At 50.3% G+C, this 17,790-nt stretch overlaps 2 protein-coding genes across 3 annotated transcripts; one reads left to right on the forward strand and one right to left on the reverse strand.

Moving 5' to 3' along the window:
• Window positions 1-768: 768 nt before the first annotated feature.
• On the reverse strand, window positions 769-10,940 carry NT5C3B (5'-nucleotidase, cytosolic IIIB). Of its 2 annotated transcripts, none has more exons than XM_059670132.1 (9): window positions 10,863-10,940; window positions 10,585-10,683; window positions 9,901-9,970; window positions 9,768-9,814; window positions 5,687-5,772; window positions 4,640-4,729; window positions 3,452-3,614; window positions 2,164-2,364; window positions 769-1,361 (listed from the first exon to the last, which is right to left on the reverse strand). In XM_059670132.1, exons 1-9 carry the CDS (start codon window positions 10,872-10,874, stop codon window positions 999-1,001), a joined length of 1,131 nt encoding a protein of 376 aa, XP_059526115.1. In that variant the 5' UTR covers window positions 10,875-10,940; the 3' UTR covers window positions 769-998. The 2 variants fall into 2 exon arrangements, with proteins under 2 accessions (XP_059526115.1, XP_059526116.1); XM_059670133.1 differs by having other exon boundaries at window positions 1,013-1,290; window positions 10,863-10,935.
• Window positions 10,941-12,029: 1,089 nt separating this feature from the next.
• KLHL10 (kelch like family member 10) lies at window positions 12,030-17,727 on the forward strand. Its single transcript, XM_059670134.1, has 5 exons — window positions 12,030-12,223; window positions 14,176-14,665; window positions 15,788-16,405; window positions 17,001-17,150; window positions 17,353-17,727. Exons 1-5 carry the CDS (start codon window positions 12,030-12,032, stop codon window positions 17,725-17,727), a joined length of 1,827 nt encoding a protein of 608 aa, XP_059526117.1.
• Window positions 17,728-17,790: the final 63 nt, after the last annotated feature.

Consider the following 17,790-nt stretch of genomic DNA (forward strand, 5'->3'; position numbering starts at 1 on the left):
TACAATTTCTTCAAAAGGTACCCCAGAGAGAATTCAATTCGTTCCTTTTTAAAAAATATTTTTATTGACTTTAGAGAGGAAGGAAGAGGGAGAGAGAGAAACATTGATGAGAGAGACTCTGGCTGCCTCCGACTGCCCCCCTACTGGGGATCGAGCCGCAAGCCAGGCCTGACCAGACTTGAACCATGACCTCCCGGTTCATAGGTTGATGCTCAACCACTGAGCCATGCTGGCCGGGCTCAGCTAGCTCTTGATCAAGTCAACAGGGAGGGGAGAAGGGAAAAAAACCCTGGAAGAACACCCAACAAGACAAGACAACAGACCATAAACCACTTCGAGTTACTCTGCCACAGAGCGACTTCTCCCTTCGGGTCCCCGGTCCCAACCCCCCCCCCCCCGCTTACATCATCCATTTTAGTGGCCCTGGACCCCCAAGAGGAGGAAGGAAGGAATCAACGTCATCAGGGAAAATCGACACCCGAACGGATCCCTGTGGGGACTTCTAAAGGGGCTCTGCACACAGGCTTGGCCAAACCCAACTGAATCTCCAGTTTAACAGTTGCATCAGAATAAAGTCAAACCACTCCAGGTCAGAGACACACCCTGACCCCCACAGACACGTTCAGGCTGTGCTCAGAGGGTCTTCGCGGCTCATTCAGTGGTTTCCAAATCGTGTTCTGTGGATCCCTAGCGGCTTCTGGAAGGCTCCTGCACCTCCAGGACCTAAGGGTACAGGCTCTGCCCCCCCAACCCCGAAATCAGAACAGCTCTGGTTTCTCCTTTTATTTTTATCTACTTTACACATTCGATTTGTTTGAAGAACAGCATCCCATGTTAAACATTTGTGAAAAAAACACCAAAAAGCGAATCCTGGACCAAATGACGCCCGGAATGCAAACAGCCTGCAGGTCCGATTCAGGCTGGTTTTGCCCTGAAGCTGCTGGAAGTGGCTTTAGCTGCCTCCCACCTGCCAGGGCCTCCCTCCGGCCTTGGAGGACTCACAGGAATGTGCCAGGGAAAGGGGAGGGAAGGGCGAGGACCCAGCAGCTTGTGGGCGCCCTGAGCTGCCCTCTGTACACACCAGGCTCACCGCAGAGCAGCCCCCACGGAGGCCCCCTCCGTGTCTCCGCCTGCAGACAGGCCGCGCCTGCGCACTCAGGAGCCCTGCATCTCCACCCAGTCCCCCTGGTGCAGGATGTGCTGCAGCAGCCCGTTGACCACGTCCAGCGTCTCGTCCTTCTCCAGCACAATGTCATAGGAGGCCATGTAGCGCTCCCGCTGCTCCTCCACCTGCCGGGGAGGGGAGACGAGGGTCCCTGAAACGCCCCGCCTTCTGCCCACTGCCGCTGCCTCTCAGGCACCTGGAGTTGGGGGAGGCGTGCGTTCAAGCCACAGATCCCCTAGAGGAGTTCAAGGTCACAGGGCCTGCCTTTTGGAGACACAGATGGCAATGGGCACAGGCGGCCACAATAAACTCTGGGGTCAAGAGGGCAGTAACAAGGATTAAAATTTAAAAGCCAGATGTTACCTCTAATCTACGGGGATTGGATTTCCACAGGCTCCAGCATACGGGGAACTCGGGCACGTGCTGGCTGAGGGTAAGGACTAGGGGCCTTCCATCCAAAACCACGCTGTGGCCCTCGATGACCATCCTGTTTTCACCCGTCGGCCTCTGTTCTAGTATCTTTCTTCTCTACATTGGGAACCCACATCCTAAAACCCGGACATCTGCCGTCTCCATGATGCCTGACAGGTATGATTTAGGAGGACGGCAATCAGCCCTGCCACTTCCTCAACTGTCACCTGGGCCAGTTACTTACCCTCCTCGCCTGTTTCCTCACCTGCAAAATGGTCTAACAGTCACTACCCCAAAGGCTGCTGTGAGGACTGAATGGGTTCATGTCCCTGCACATGGTGAGCACTCAGCCAGTGGGGGCTCCAGTGAAATCCTGGCATTACCCTGCCTCTGAACTCGTTCATCGCTGGGCATCTCGTTTCCCTACGAGATTCGGAATCTTCTGAAGAACATGCCTGGGTCTTACCCCTGTCCCTCCAATACCGAGTGCACTGAGCAGCACACAGAGGTGCTCGGCTCGATAAGCACGTTCACGGGAACGGAAGGGGCAGCAGGCCACGCAGGAGGACGCCCTGGCCCCGACCCACCTTGTCATTCAGGAAGCCGATCTTCAGAATGTTCTCCACACCCGGGACCCCGTCGGCCATGGTGAGGTCCCCCATGGTGTCCCCCAGCAGGACGACGTTGGTTTTGCCCTGCAGCTGCTGGAAGTAACTGGAGTCCTTGCACACGGAGCTGTTCTTGTTGTATGTGTGTATGAGCTGGCCCTTGAATCCCTGTAGGAAACCCTAAAGGACCAAGAAGAGAGACCGACAGGAGGGCTACGGGGACCCGGCCAGCGCCAGTTCACCACGGCCTCTGTCACAGAGACAAGGGAATTCTGAAAGCCCCAGAAAACACCAAAACCTCACTGGAGTCTAAGCTAGGAGTCGGCAGTGTGGAGCCTGGGGGTCAAACTTGGCCTATTTTCGTAAAGGAAGTGTTACTGGCACACAGCCATGCCCATTGGTTTACATCTTTCTGTGGCTGCTCTTCCGCACAGCGGAGCGGGGTAGTTGCCACAGAGGTCGTATAGCCCATCAAGCTGCAGGTTATAACGTTTATAATCCCTGGTTTAAACTTTTAAACGATCAGGAGCCATCGAATATTGCTGGTCACCTACTCCGGTGGAAGCATGAAGCCTGTGACACAAGCACTGCTCAGGCCACGTGCGTGCCAAGCCTTCGCTGCGGGCCACGTCCTAACCACAGTTCAAAGGCATGGAGATTCCGGCCGCTGGTTTTAAGGGGAAAAAGTTAGAACAGGGTGAATCGGAGCAGCCCACCTCGGGCCCTAGAAAAACAAGCTGAAGTCCAAGCCCTGGAGTAGCCAGGAGGGCGCATGGCCGTGACAGTGACATGGGGCCTGGCTGACCCCAGGGCAGAGAGCTGTTGGCCAAACACCAAAGAGCAGGTCCTTCAAAAGAATCAGGGACATAGAAAGGGAATGGACTGACTATGCTTGGGGGGGGGTGAAGATGGGGGGGGATGCGGGAAGAGACTGGACAAAAATCGTGCACCTATGGATGAGGACAGTGGGTGGGGAGTGAGGGCGGAGGGTGGGGTGGGAACTGGGAGGAGGGGAGCTATGGGGGGAAAAAAGAGGAACAAATGTAATAATCTGAACAATAAATATTTAATTAAAAAAAATAAAAATAAATAAAAGTAAGGGTCTTTAGAGGCATAAATAAATGGATAAATGCTGCCCGAGGACACAGAAGCCAGCACGCCTTCCGCTCCCTCTCCTCCCAGGCTGGGGTTACTGTTCAGGGTGAAGTGCCCTGGCTGGTAGTTCCCACCCCATGTCCATTCCCAGCACAAAAGAGATTTGGCTCACATCTTCGTCAAAATCCATGTAGTTAGACACAATGTGGATGTTGGGGTGAAACACTTTCATCTGCCGGATAATTTCCTCCAGGATATCACCAATGCCCGCGGAAAAGATGAAGAGGGGGATGTTATTTTGGTAGAGGGTGTTGAAGAACGCCTTGTATCCCTCCCTGGAAAGAGATGAAGGGATTCTGAAAGGGCACTGCCTCTGTTGCTGCTCTATTTGGGTTATATAATTTTCTATTTGGGTTATATAATTTTAGATTAAAAAAATTTTCAATTGAGGTATAAAATACATAAAGTGGTTAACGTGCACTAAAGGGTTCAGCTCAATTAATATTGACCTATGTATACACCCATGTAATTACCAACCAGATCGATCAATGTTCCCTCCTGTTCCTCCCAGTCAACGCCATCCTTCCCTATTTTGACTTCATATCACCGATTAGCTTTGCCTGTCCCTGAACGTCATATGAACAGGCTCATATATTTTTGTTTTTGTTTCTGTACTACAATTGAACGCTGAATAACACAGGGGTAAGAGGTGCTGACCCCTGTGCAACAGAAAATCCACGTACAACTTGTGATGCCCCCAAAACATTCGGGGGATTGGTTCTAAGACCCCCATAGATACCAACATCCAAGGCTGCTCAAGTCCCTTATATAAAATGGCACGGCCCTGGTTGTGTGGCTCAGCTGATCGGGCATCGTCCCATGCTTGGAAAAGTTGCCGGTTAGATTCCCGGTCAGGACACATGCCCAGGTGTGGACTCGATTCCCAGTGTGGGGCGTGCAGGAGGCAGCCGATCAATGATTCTGTCATCATTGATGTTTCTATCTCTCTCTCCCTCTCCCTTCCTCTCTGAAATAATAAACATATATTTAAAAAGTAAATAAGTAAAAATAAAATTTAAAAAATGGGCCTGTGGCATTCAGTTAAGCATCCAGTAAGGTAAGGAAGTCTGTCATCTCATCAAAGCTCAGAACAACACATACACCACCGGCAGACTGCTTCCTAGGCAGTACCCAAGGGTAGAAAGTTCTTTAGCCAGAGCCAGAGAGGGAAAGCAAAACCTTCCCCACTTGATGGCGCCAGGTCTCTTCTAACTCTCCCAGCATCTAACTCCTCTCCCCTCTCCCAGCCTCCTTTTGTGAGCAAACCAGCTTCAAATGCTCCCCAGAGCACACAGCTTACCTAAGCATTGCGTTGGACTCTCTGACCACCTGGGCTATCTGCGACTTCTGAATCTTCTGCTGACACAGGAGGTCGTGTGCTTTGGTCCACCTAGAAACAAACACCCCACAAACCCCCAATTCAGATCAGTAAAACGACTTTTCCCTTTTCAGGGCCGAGTCCCCTCTGGAAGGACTGACAATGGAGGTGGCCTCATCCGTTTGCACAGAACCATTTCCTGGAGAACCCTGGCTGTCCTTAAAGGAGGGAGCCTGGCCCCCGTGGCTCCGTTGGCTGGAGCTTCACCCTGGATACCTAACGGCTGCAGTTTCGTTTCCCGGTCAGGGCACATACCTAGGTTGCGGGTTCGAGCCCCGGTCAGGGTATGTACAGAAAATAACCAATGGAGCCTGGCTGGCGTGGCTCAGTAGATTGAGCATCGTCCATGGACCAAGAGGTTCTGGGTTCGATTCCCAGTCAGGGCACATGCCTGGATTGTAGGCTCCATCCCCGGTAGGTGTGCAGGAGGCAGCCGACAGATGTGTCTCTCTCATTGACGTTTCTCTCTCTCTCTCCCTCTCCCTTCCTCCCTATTAAAAAATCAATAAAAACATTTAAAAAATAAAGATAACCAATCCATGTCCTCACTCTCTCCCCGGTCCCCTAGCTCTAGAAATCAATTAGCAACATAAGTGAGAGACAAGAGGCAGGTGAGTTAACTGCTGAAGTCAGAGCTCTTCTGAACCCCTTCCTCCGGGAGCCCCTTGGAGAACTGGGGCTCTGTCCAGTGGTACTGGTTTCTATAGGAAGGTTATCTCCCCAGAGCACTTACTCCCCGACACCAAGGGGCTTCTAACTCCCTCGAGGACGCTTGGCGGGCCACCACCAGCAGCAGTCACAGGCAGCTCCAGGTGTGTCTGGACAATTTGTTCTACTGGTTGGGCCTGTGGCATTCAGTTAAGCGTCCAGTAAGGTAAGGAAGTCTGTCATCTCATCAAAGCTCAGGAAAACCAGGCCCCCTCCTGGACCAGACCCCCGCAAGGGCCAGGGGCTTTCACCACCACTCACCACTCCACCATATGAGGTGACTTCTCTTGGGCGGTCCGGCGTGGGTCAATCTCAATTGGGTAATACTGGTGAAGCAGCGCTTTCAGCTGGGCACCCAAAGGAAGAGAAAAGCCATTAGTCCCCCAGGTTTTCCGCAGCCAAGTCCTACCGTTCAGCACAAGAAGATAAATCAGCCCGGTGGGCGTGGCTCAGTGGTTGATCTGTGATCTATGAACCAGGAGGTCACGGTTTGATTCCTGGTCGGGGCACATGCCCAGGTTGCCGGCTCAATCCCCAGTAGGGGGCATGTAGGAGGCAGCTGATCCATGATTCTCTCTCATTGACGTTTCTACCTCTCCCTCTCCCTTCCTCTCTGAAATCAATAATGAAAAAAAAAGTGTGTGTATGTGTGTGTATATATATATATATATATATATGTATATGTGTGTGTGTGTGTGTATGTGTGTGTGTGTATATATATATATATATATATATGTATATATGTGTGTGTATGTGTGTGTATATGTGTGTGTGTGTATATATATATATTTAAATGCAAAGATTATATATATTTTATATATCATATATATATATATATATATATATATATATATATATATATATATATATATATTTAAATGCAAAGATCGCACACTGACCAAGACAGAAAGCTCCTGCCCTGACAGATCTGGCTCAGTGGATAGAGTTTCGGCCTGCAGACTGAAGGGTCCTGGGTTCAATTCCATTCAAGGGCACGTGCCTGGGTTGCAGGTTCAATCCCCAGTATGGGGTGTGCAGGATGCAGCCAATGATTCTCCCTCATCATTGATGTTTCTATCTCTCTCCCTCTCTCTGTCTCTCTGGAATCAATAAAAATATATTTTAAAAAATAATAATTAAATAAATGCCCTAGCACAGCGGTCAACCTTTTGGACCGCACGGACCACTGGTTGGCAACCGCTGCCCTCGTTGGTTTTGCTCAGTGGTTGGAGTGTCGGCCCGTAGATTGAAGGGTCATGGGTTCAATTCTGGTCAAGAGCAGGTGCCTTGGTTGCAGGCTGGATCCCTGACCCCGGTCAGGGCATGTGCTGGTAGCAACCAATCAATTGTCTTTCTCACATCAATATTTCTCTCTCCCCCTCCCTTCCATTCTCTCTGAAAATCAATGGGAAAAAATATCCTTGGGTGAGGATTAACCAAAAAAAAGAAGAAAAAGATTTCATATATAAACTTTGCTTTATTAATTTTTTCAAGAGCCATCAACACCAAAAAATTTAGTTTTCTCCAGCTTCTTTATCCAAGAGAGGACAATCAAACCTAGTGGACGCAGCTTCCTGGAAGCTGATAAATCAGGTATTCAAGGAACCAAAAAAAGTGACTTGCTAGCCCAGCCAGAGTGGCTCAGTTGGTTGGGTACAATCCTGTGCACCGAAAGGTTGCCGGTTTGATTACCAGTCAGGGCACATACCTGGGCTGTGGGTTCGACCCCTGGTCAGTTTCTCTGTAGAATCTGTATCTCTATCAGGGCACATATGTAAGGCAACCAACAAATGTTTTTCTCTCACATCGACGTACTGTATCTTTCTCTCCTCTTCCTCTCTCTAAGCATGTCCTAAGGCAGTGATGGTGAACCTTTTGAGCTCAGCATGTCAGCATTTTGAAAAACCCTAACTTAACTCTGGTGCCGTGTCACATATAGAAATTTTTTGATATTTGCAACCATAGTAAAACAAAGACTTATATTTTTCATATTTATTTTATATATTTAAATGCCATTTAACAAAGAAAAATCAACCAAAAAAATGAGTTTGTGTGTCACCTCTGACACGCGTGTCATAGGTTCGCCATCACTGTCCTAAGGTGAAGATTAAGAAAAAAAGTGACTTGCTAAAAGCTACCAGTGGTGGAGCCAAAACCTACCTTAAACTAAAAGTGGCATCCCAAAAGACAGGTTTTAGAAATATAAGAATAAGCCCTAACCGGTTTGGCTCAGTGGATAGAACGTCGGCCTGCGGACTCAAGGGTCCCAGGTTCAATTCCGGTCAAGGGCATGTACCTTGGTTGCGGGCACATCCCCAGTAGGGGGTGTGCAGGAGGCAGCTGATCGATGTTTCTAACTCTTTATCCTTCTCCCTTCCTCTCTGTAAAAGATCAATAAAATATTTTTTTTAAAAAAAGAAATATAGCTGAAACCGGTTTGGCTCAGTGGATAGAACGTCGGCCTGCGGACTCAAGGGTCCCAGGTTCGATTCCGGTCAAGGGCATGTACCTGGGTTGCGGGCACATCCCCAGTAGGGAGTGTGCAGGAGGCAGCTGATCGATGTTTCTAACTCTCTATCTCTCTCTCCCTTCCTCTCTGTAAAAAATCAATAAAATATATTTAAAAAAAAAAAAGAAATATAAGAACAATCTATAATCCACTGCCCAGCTTTTGTTTTGTTTTTTCATGAATTTCAGATAAACAACCAATAATTGTTAATATACTTTAGAAAATATGTTCTGATTGATTTTTTTTTTTTTTTTAGAGAAAGAGAGAGGAAAACATCAATGAGAGAGAAACATTGATCAGCTGCCTCCTGCATGACCCCTCCTGGGAGCAAGCCCACAACCTGGGCATGTGCCTTAACCGGAATCAAACCAGTGACCTCTTGGTGCATGGCATGGTGCGCAACCAGCTGAGTCACACCGGCTGGCTCTACGGCCCATCTTAATCCTGACAGAGTACTGGGAGAGCTAATCGATACGACAGACCGACAGACTACTTCGTGTGCGATTTGGTGAATTCCATACAGTAGGGGAACTAAATGACGTAGCTCTTCAGCAGAAAGAGCTCAAACCTACAGAGAAACGTGCCATTAGCACGGCTCTGCTCTGGCAGAGAGGACCCTGACAGGAAGAACATGGGACGGAAGAAAATGAACCCCAAAGCTACAGAGGGATCGCTTTAGAATATCTGTATGTATCTTATGGAAAGGGGAGTGACTGTATACTGACAGTAATTCAGATGTCTTCCTCAACACCGGGTGCCTTACCAAGAAAATGATTACCAAGGAGAGAGCAAAATGTAGTGGGAAGAATCTGGGACAGAATCTGATCTACGGGAAGCCAAGCTCTGTGTCCTGCTGTGTGTCCTTGGGTACGTTGCTCTAGTCTCCAAACCTGCTTTCTCATCTGTCAGGTGGAGACAATAACGGTTCTAGTCCCCTCTTGAAGTTGTGGGGTTAAATAACAAACATCGAAGTCTCTTGTAAACTCTCTAGCTAACAGTGAGCATCACGTCCATACGCCAACTATCAACTGTCATACTGAGACAGGCCAGGAAGCCAGGACAAGTGGAATAGGGAACAGGCAGCTGAACAAACTGAAGAGCAATTGACAGCAGAAACAGAAGGTGGCCTCCCTAGAGATAACATCTAGGCCTCAGTTATATTTCAGCTCCAGACCCAGAAAAGCAGCAAAACCAGGCGGGGGGACACCAGGACCAGCTGCAATGAACAGGCGCCCTGCCTGACACTGACCCATCAGTGGAGGCCCGACCCTGAAGGAGCACACCCAGAAAAGTGATGAATATTCTGCTGACACCCTCCCTAAGATTCCTGCCTATAAGAGAGAGATAAAAGGGCCCAGTGCCAGGAGCCCTCAGGCTGCCACTCCCGCCCTCCCTCCCCCTTCTTGCAACCAGGGCAGCAATGGGCAGCAGCAGTTCATCCCGGGCAAAGCCCCAAGGCCCCCTTTTCTCTGACTTCTTTGTGAGCCAAGCAGCCCAGTCTAGGCTCATTTCCCCAGCCCCTCCTTGTTTCACTGTTCCCGCTTTAATAAACGTCCTTAAAATCCACCTGCACTCGTGTTGTGCAATTTTTCCTGCACTAAGTCAAGAACCCACACACTCTCGGCTGGCCCTGCCAGTAACAATATGTCGTGGCCAACAAGGAAAAGCTATCCCAGTGTATCAAAACTAGGTCCGCCTGAGCAAGAAAGAACAAGAAAAAATTTTCACTTAATCTTCTAGGTCTCTATTCTGGACTCTTTGGTCCTAAGCAAGAGCCATGTGAAGTAACAGGGGACAGCGATCCTGAGTGACGAAGGGGCATGCTTCGCTCACCTTCTCCCGGCACTCCTCACTGATGATCTTGCTGTTATCCAGGATATCTGCAAAAACACAAAGCTCCCTTCACTCGCCCCTTAGGAGCCACCGTCGTGTCAAGCCCAACAAAGCAAGCTAGTGCGTGACTTACTGTAGGAAGAAGGGCATGGCTTTCCATTATAGGCAAACCTGCTCAAGGTCCTGTCAAAATCAGAAATGACCTAAAATGAAAAGAGAGATGATGCCTAGATGGGCTCCTCCTGGTGCGGCCCTGCGTCAGCCGTCAGCCCAGCCGTCAGCCTGGAGGAGGAGGATGAAAGTCCCAGGGCTCAGCGTCCAGACTATGGGCAAGGCCCTGGGGGGGGGGGGGGGGGGTCAGGGCGGGCTACCAGGGGAGAGAAGGACTAATCCCAGGCGGTCCGGCGCTAACCCTGGGGAGGCCCACCCTGGGGGGGGGGGGGGCGGGGGGTGCTGAAGAATCACGATCCCTTTGGCTCTTTCAATAGCACCCATCTCAGGGTCCTAGGCCCTTCCTTTAGGACCCATCTCCACATCCGCAATGTCCCGGGGAGCCCGCTGGGCTGGGCTGGTGTGGAGAAGGAGCCCCAGGGCCTGCTGTGGGTGCCTTCTGTCTCATCAGAGGAAGCAGCACGACCTTACAGAGAATGTTCGGGCAGGTGGGCTCTTCCCCAAACAGGCGAACCAACCGGGTCGTTTCTCGGGGCTGAGGGCTTGCAGGTGCCGCAACCACGCGGGAAGGCACACGGGCAGGACGCCCCCCAGCCCCCCTCCCGCACCCCGCCCCCCGCGCCGGCCCCACCTCGCCCGGCGGTACCTGTAGGCGGTCTCGCCCGCCCCTGCGGAGGGCGCCCACGATCTCCTGCACCCGCCCGGGCTGCCGCATCAGCACCGTGGCCTTCATCAGGGGGCTCACCTGTCCCGAGACCCGAGAGAACGGCTGACCCCGGCACCGCGGGGGCCCGAGGGGAGCGGGGGCTCCGGCCGGGCTGGGGGCGCCTACTGGCCGGGGCGGACCCGGGCGCCCCGCTGGAGGCCTCGGCGCGCCCGGGGGGTCGGGGCCCGCGCCTCGCGGGCCGGTCCCTCCCGCCTCACCTCCTCCGCCATGGTGCTCGCAGCCGCAGCCGCACCGGCCCTGCGCCGGGCGCCCGCCCCGCCGCCGCACTGCGCAGGCTCGTCCCCGCCCCGGGCCCGGGGATCGCAGCGGGCGGGGCCGGGGGGCCGGCGGGCCTGGGCGCTGCGCCCCGCGCCGGGGAAGACCCTGGTGGGGGCTCTGTGTGGAGGAGGGTGACGGTCCCAAGGGGTTGGGGTGACTGGGTGCCACTCTTTCTAGAGCAAAACCCCTGCAAGCGTGGTGGCTTCGGGCTTCGTTTGCAGAGGAAAGGGCCGCAGGATGGAGGGGGCGGAAGGAGCCCCACCGCGGGTGCGTTTCTGGGCCCGCGCCCCACAGAAGACGCTGAGGGTCTATCTCGTGTCCAGAGCGCAGGAGGGGCCTGGACAGCTGGGCCAGAATGACAGGCTCATCAATGTTGCCTCTCCCTCCTGCCTCCTCTGGCCTGGTTTCCATGAACGCGGTGCCTGGGGGGGCCAGTGTGGAGCTGTGGAAGGAGGCAGATGGAGGGATGCCCCAGGGATGCCAAGTGGGCAACAGGAACCAGAACTAATAAAAACTCGTACATGGTGTTGGTGGTCATGGTCCTGCTCTGGGTACAGGTCATGGATGCTGGTGTGGGGTGATCGTCAGCTGGTAGTGTGGTGGTGGTGGGCGGGGGGGGGGGGTTAGGTGGGTGCTAACCCCCCACACCCCAGGGTGGGCCTCCCCAGGGTTAGGGTTAGGGCTAGGTAGGTGGTAGTCAAGGACAGGGACTTTAGACGTCATAGGGTTGCCCGACTAAGCCTAAGGGGGAACTGGGCGCATTTCAGACGTCTTGGCTCATTTCACGTTCCCCACCCCACCAGCTTAAGTTTGGGGACACTGCTGAAGCGCTGGGCTCCCGTAGCCTGGGTCCTTCCTCATCTGAAGAGGCACCGCTAGGGCCAGACCCTCTTCTCTGGTTTCCCATTGGAGAGAATTCCAGAACCTGAGAGCACAATCCTGAGAGTGATCTCACTCAGGCCCAGGATTCTGGAACTTGGGCTGCCTGATGGACCCTACATGAAAGATGTAGTAGGGAAAAGGAGCGACAGCTGGCTGAAGGAGCCCCCCACAACCCTCCCCGACACCCTCGGAGAACAGCCTCCCTCGGCTGGTCCCAGGGTGCCATGGAGATGGAGAACAAGGCGGCCTCCACACGTTTCCACCAACCTCACATGGAGAGGAAGATGAGTGCGATGACCTGTGAGATCTTCAACGAGCTGAGGCTGGAGGGCAAGCTCTGCGACGTGGTCATCAAGGTCAATGGCTTTGAGTTCAATGCCCACAAGAACATCCTCTGTAGCTGCAGTTCCTACTTTAGGTACAGCAGGGCTGCCGGGCTCAGCCTGAGGGGGAATTGGGTGCATTTCAGAAGTGGTTCATTTCATGGTTCCCACCCCACCGTCTTATAGGGACACTGCCCATGCACGGGGCTCCGGGAGCCTGGCTCCTCTGTCATCTGAAGAGGCACAACTAGGGCCAGATTCCCTTCCCCCTGATTTTCCATTGGATTTCAACCAACTCTTGGTGGGTCCGCTGCTTTTCCCCTTTCTCACTCTAACCAACCTTTGGGAAAGTTGAGCATCCATACGGGGTTTCCTACTTAAACCTAGATAATAATGCCACTTCAGCCACCCCTATCCCCCTGTCCCCCTATCCCGTAGAGACGAGCTTGAACAGGGTGATAAGTTATCAAGGACTGAGGGGGTGGGAAGGGGGATGGATGCAGGGGAAGAACCACATAAATATTTATCAGGAGAAAAAAGGGGTGTGTGCGTGGTTTGTGTCCAAACCATTGTAACCCAGGAAATGGAAGGGCTATTTTGTTCATGAGCTGAAAATGTCTGAGTCATCAATTCCAATCAAGATATGATACATGTGTCCCACCTGTTGCTAAAAATTCTCGTGGTGATGGACAGCAGGGTCTATAAAAAGACCAGCTGCATGTACTTTAAGCTTCGCAGGCCATATAGTCTCTGTCACATGCAACTACTCCACTCTGCCTCTATAGTGGGAAAGCAGCCATAGACGATACTAAATGAAAGGACACTGACATTTGAGTTTCATTTTTACCCCACTTAAAAATGTAAACAGCATTCTTACCTCGCGGGCAGTACAAAAAGGAGGCTGTATTTACAGACCCCCGCTCTAGAGAATTTTATCTTTAAGCCCATAGTCCCTGAGACCGCCTAGAAAAAGGAAGCACAATATATTATGGACGGGAATTCTGTCTTGTCCAGTCCCTAGCTACAGAGTGGAATAGCAGTCACTTATTTATTCAATAATTATTTATTTAGTGCCTGTTTTGCGACCAGCGCTATAGTGGGTATTGGAAATAAAACAATGAGTAAAGAGGTAAACGCTCCTTCTCATGAAGCTCACCTTCTGGTAGGGGGAAGAGGCCTTAAATAAACAAACTACATATCAGATTGTAAGTGCTAAGGGAAAAAAAGGTAGGTAGCGTGGATGGCAATTTTAAATGGGGTTATCACTTTGCTGACAAAGTTACATTTGAGCAAAGACTGCAAGGGGATGAAGGAGAGAGAGAGAGAGAGAGAGAGAGAGAGATCTGGGCAGAATTCCAGGCAGAAGGAACAGCAGGTAGAGCCCAAAGGTGGAAGCCTCTGATGTAGTCAAGGAAGGCAAGGCCAACAGGGCCGAAACAGAGGGGGAAGGCGGGAGGAAATACCGTCAGAGAGCCGTGACTGGCCCAGATCTCACGGGACTTCGGTAGATAATAATGCCCCTGAAGGACTTTGTATTTTACTCTAAGAAGGGAAGTCAATGGAAGGTTTTAAGAGGAACACTGGTGGTTTAGATAAGACTAAATTCTGGAGGTGTCAAGAGCCAATCAGTTAGGCGGTCACTCCCAATCTAGGCAAGAGACCGTGGTGGTTTGGACCAAGGAGGTAGCGATAGAATTGATTAGATTATGGCTATGTGTTGAAGATTACTTGCATTTGGTGGGCAATGGGGTTGAGACAGAAGAGACCTGGGTCTTACACCTAGCTCTAGATCCCAATTTTTCCACCCACAAAATGGGAAAAGGATATCGTTATCCTGAGGATAAGAGTGACCAAAATCAAAGCTCTTGGGAAGGTTCTCTCGCCCGCTGTGTAAGGCAGCCCGCCCTGCCCCTCTCCTTCCTCCCGCCCACTTATTTTCAATGCACTCTTTGGAAAGTGTCCAAACTCTCAACACCACATAGTGGGGAGAACATGGCAAACTGGAGAGAAATGTTTCAGTGATGGCTCGTTCCCCCCCTTTTTCCAGAGCTTTGTTTACAAGTGGCTGGAACAACACTGAAAAGAAGGTATACAACATTCCTGGCATCTCCCCCGACATGATGAAACTAATTATTGAATATGCGTATACCAGGACCGTCCCTATCACACCTGACAACGTGGAGAAGCTGCTGGCTGCTGCGGACCAATTTAACATCATGGGCATCGTGAGGGGTTGCTGTGAGTTCCTCAAGTCAGAGCTGTGTCTGGATAATTGTATCGGCATCTGCAAGTTCACAGACTACTACTACTGCCCGGAACTCAGGCAGAAGGCCTACATGTTCATACTGCACAACTTCGAGGAGATGGTGAAAGTCTCGGCCGAGTTTTTGGAGCTCTCAGTCACTGAACTGAAGGATATCATTGAGAAAGATGAGCTAAACGTCAAACAAGAAGACGCTGTATTTGAGGCCATTTTAAAATGGATTGCTCATGACTCCCAAAATAGGAAGCAGCATATTTCAGTTTTGCTCCCCAAGGTCAAGTTTAATTATTTTTTTGTAGGATGCTTAATTGACGGCTTTTGATTCATTGATCCCAGTGGGGTTGTCCTAAGAGCTATATTCAGATGTGTGACAGATTCCAGGGCTGTATTTACATATATTTGTAGAGAAGGCATCTCCTACTTGTTTCTGGAATCTTGCAATTTTCTTTACCCTTGGCATGGCTAGTTCCTTTTATCCCAGTTATATTCTTTTCTTTTTTTAAATATATTTTATTGATTTTTTACAGAGAGGAAGGGAGATAGTTAGAAACATCGATGAGAGAAACATCGATCAGCTGCCTCCTGCACACCTCCTACTGGGGATGTGCCCACAACCCAGGTACATGCCCTTGACCGGAATCGAACCTGGGCCCTTTCAGTCCGCAGGCCGACGCTCTATCCACTGAGCCAAACCGGTTTTGGCCCCAGTTATATTCTTTTATTATATTTATTTTTCTTTTTTAGAGAGAGGAAGGGAGAGAAACATCAATGTTTCGGTTGCCTCCTGCTCACACAACGACTGGGGATAGAATCTGCAATCTGGGTGTACGCCCTGACCGGGAATCGAACCAACCCCCGTTTGGTGTACGGAACGATGCTCCAACCAACAGAGCCACACCAGCCAGGGCATTTTGCCACCCCTCCACCCCCCAGTTTTAGTCTTTGACCAAAATTCTCCCTGGCTGTGGGGGAAGGAGAGGGCAAGGCCTTCAAAAGAATTCTAGAGTCTTCTTTTTACCTTTGTCCATTCTGAGTTTCCCCAAACCCAAGAGAGAAACTGGAGTTGTAGCCATTTGATGTTAATTTGTGTTATTTTACATACAGAGACAGATATTCATTCACAGAAAAATTACTTCAACTTTTTTTTTTGGTCTAGTAGCATAGTCTGGTGGTCAAGGAATGAGCTAGCTTGCTGATCATTTTCTAGCTCATTCTCAGGATCCAAATGTATACCACCTCTTAAAAACAGATATTTAAAGTATTTAAGTTGTAAATTTCAAAACAAAACAAAATACGGCCCCACTGCAATTCAAAGGCAGGCTGTAAGCCAAGGGGCTGAGGGGTTTTTCAGGCCTCCTCACCTCACTTTAAATGACTTGCTGCATTTCCTCCTTAGGTTCGCCTGGCCCTAATGCATGCCGAGTACTTCATGAACAATGTTAAGATGAATGACTATGTCAAAGACAGTGAGGAATGCAAGCCAGTCATCATTAATGCCCTAAAAGCCATGTATGACCTAAACATGAATGGACCCTCTAATTCCGACTTCACCAACCCACTCACCAGGCCCCGCCTACCCTATGCCATCCTATTTGCAATTGGTGGCTGGAGTGGTGGGAGCCCCACCAATGCCATTGAGGCATATGATGCTCGGGCAGACAGATGGGTGAATGTCACTTGTGAAGAAGAAAGTCCCCGTGCCTACCACGGGGCAGCCTATTTGAAAGGCTACGTCTATATCATTGGGGGGTTCGACAGTGTCGACTATTTCAATAGTGTTAAACGTTTTGACCCAGTCAAGAAAACTTGGCACCAGGTAGCGCCGATGCACTCCAGACGTTGCTATGTCAGCGTGACAGTCCTCAGCAATTTCATCTATGCCATGGGAGGATTTGATGGCTACGTGCGTCTCAACACTGCTGAACGTTACGAGCCAGAGACCAATCAATGGACACTCATTGCCCCCATGCACGAACAGAGGAGTGACGCGAGTGCCACAACACTCTACGGAAAGGTAAAAAATTAGGTGTGGGGGGTGGGCGGTGGGGAGGGAGGAGGGCCGGGATGTGAAAGCAAACAAGGCCAGGAATAACGCTCTTCCTTTTGGGGGGTGGATGGGAAACGGAAATGGCAGTATCTTGGCAGTTCAAACTCCACCAAATGACTAAGTGACCCTTTGAAACTATCTTTTCTTACTTATTCTGACCCATGAGTCTCTTCCCCTGGCTGAGTTTTTATTTGTATCCTTTCACTGTAATAAACTCTGAGAGTATAACCACAAAAAAAGTAAAAATAAAAAAAAAAGCAATAGATGTACATGTGGAAAAAGAAACTCAGAGTGCCCTGGCTAGGGGCTCGGCTGGCTGTAGCATTGTCCCGACGTGCCAGGGTTCTGGGCACATACAAGGGTCAAGCAACGAGTGCATGAATGGGTGGAGCAGCGGGTGGATGCTTCTCTCCCTCCCTCCATCCTCTCGCTCTAAAACCAACTTAAAAAAAGAAACTCAGAGTACACAGACTGGTATAAAAGTGCCCCCCACATACCATATACATACCTTTCCATACTCCAGAGGTAACTACTTTAATAATCTTGAACTGTCTTCACACAGGTCTACATATGTGGTGGGTTCAATGGAAATGAATGCCTGTTCACAGCAGAAGTGTACAACACTGAGAGTAATCAGTGGACAGTCATAGCACCCATGAGAAGCAGGAGGAGTGGAATAGGCGTAATTGCTTATGGAGAACACGTATATGCGGTGAGTTTATTGTGTACCACAACAAAAATGATTCCCCTCCATTTTCTATTATACAACCACCGGTAAGCTTTTGAAAAGGTTTTGTTCCATGGAAGACAGTGGAGGAGGGAGGTATGAAGTCACTAGTCCTCCCCTTAGAGGGCCACCTGGGTGAACAGAATCAGTGGCTAACAGTAAATCATGTTCCCGTTGCTGTCCACAGGTAGGCGGCTTTGATGGAGCTAATCGACTTAGGAGTGCAGAAGCCTACAGCCCAGTGGCTAACACTTGGCGCACGATCCCCACTATGTTTAATCCTCGTAGCAATTTCGGCATCGAGGTGGTAGACGACCTCTTGTTTGTGGTGGGCGGCTTTAATGGCTTTACCACCACCTTTAATGTTGAGTGCTATGATGAAAAGACCGACGAGTGGTATGATGCCCATGACATGAGTATATATCGCAGTGCTCTGAGCTGCTGTGTGGTACCAGGGCTGGCCAATGTTGGGGAATATGCAGCTAGAAGGGACAACTTCACAGGATTAGCACTGCGAGATGAAGTAAAGTACTCCGCTTCAACAAGTACCTTACCTGTATGAGCCTCTTCATTTAGCTAATAAAAAGTCTAAGCAATAAGAATTAATTCTTTTTTAAAATAAATG

The sequence above is a fragment of the Myotis daubentonii genome, chromosome 16 (genome assembly GCF_963259705.1).
Source record: "Myotis daubentonii chromosome 16, mMyoDau2.1, whole genome shotgun sequence".
Taxonomy (NCBI): Eukaryota; Metazoa; Chordata; class Mammalia; order Chiroptera; family Vespertilionidae; genus Myotis; species Myotis daubentonii.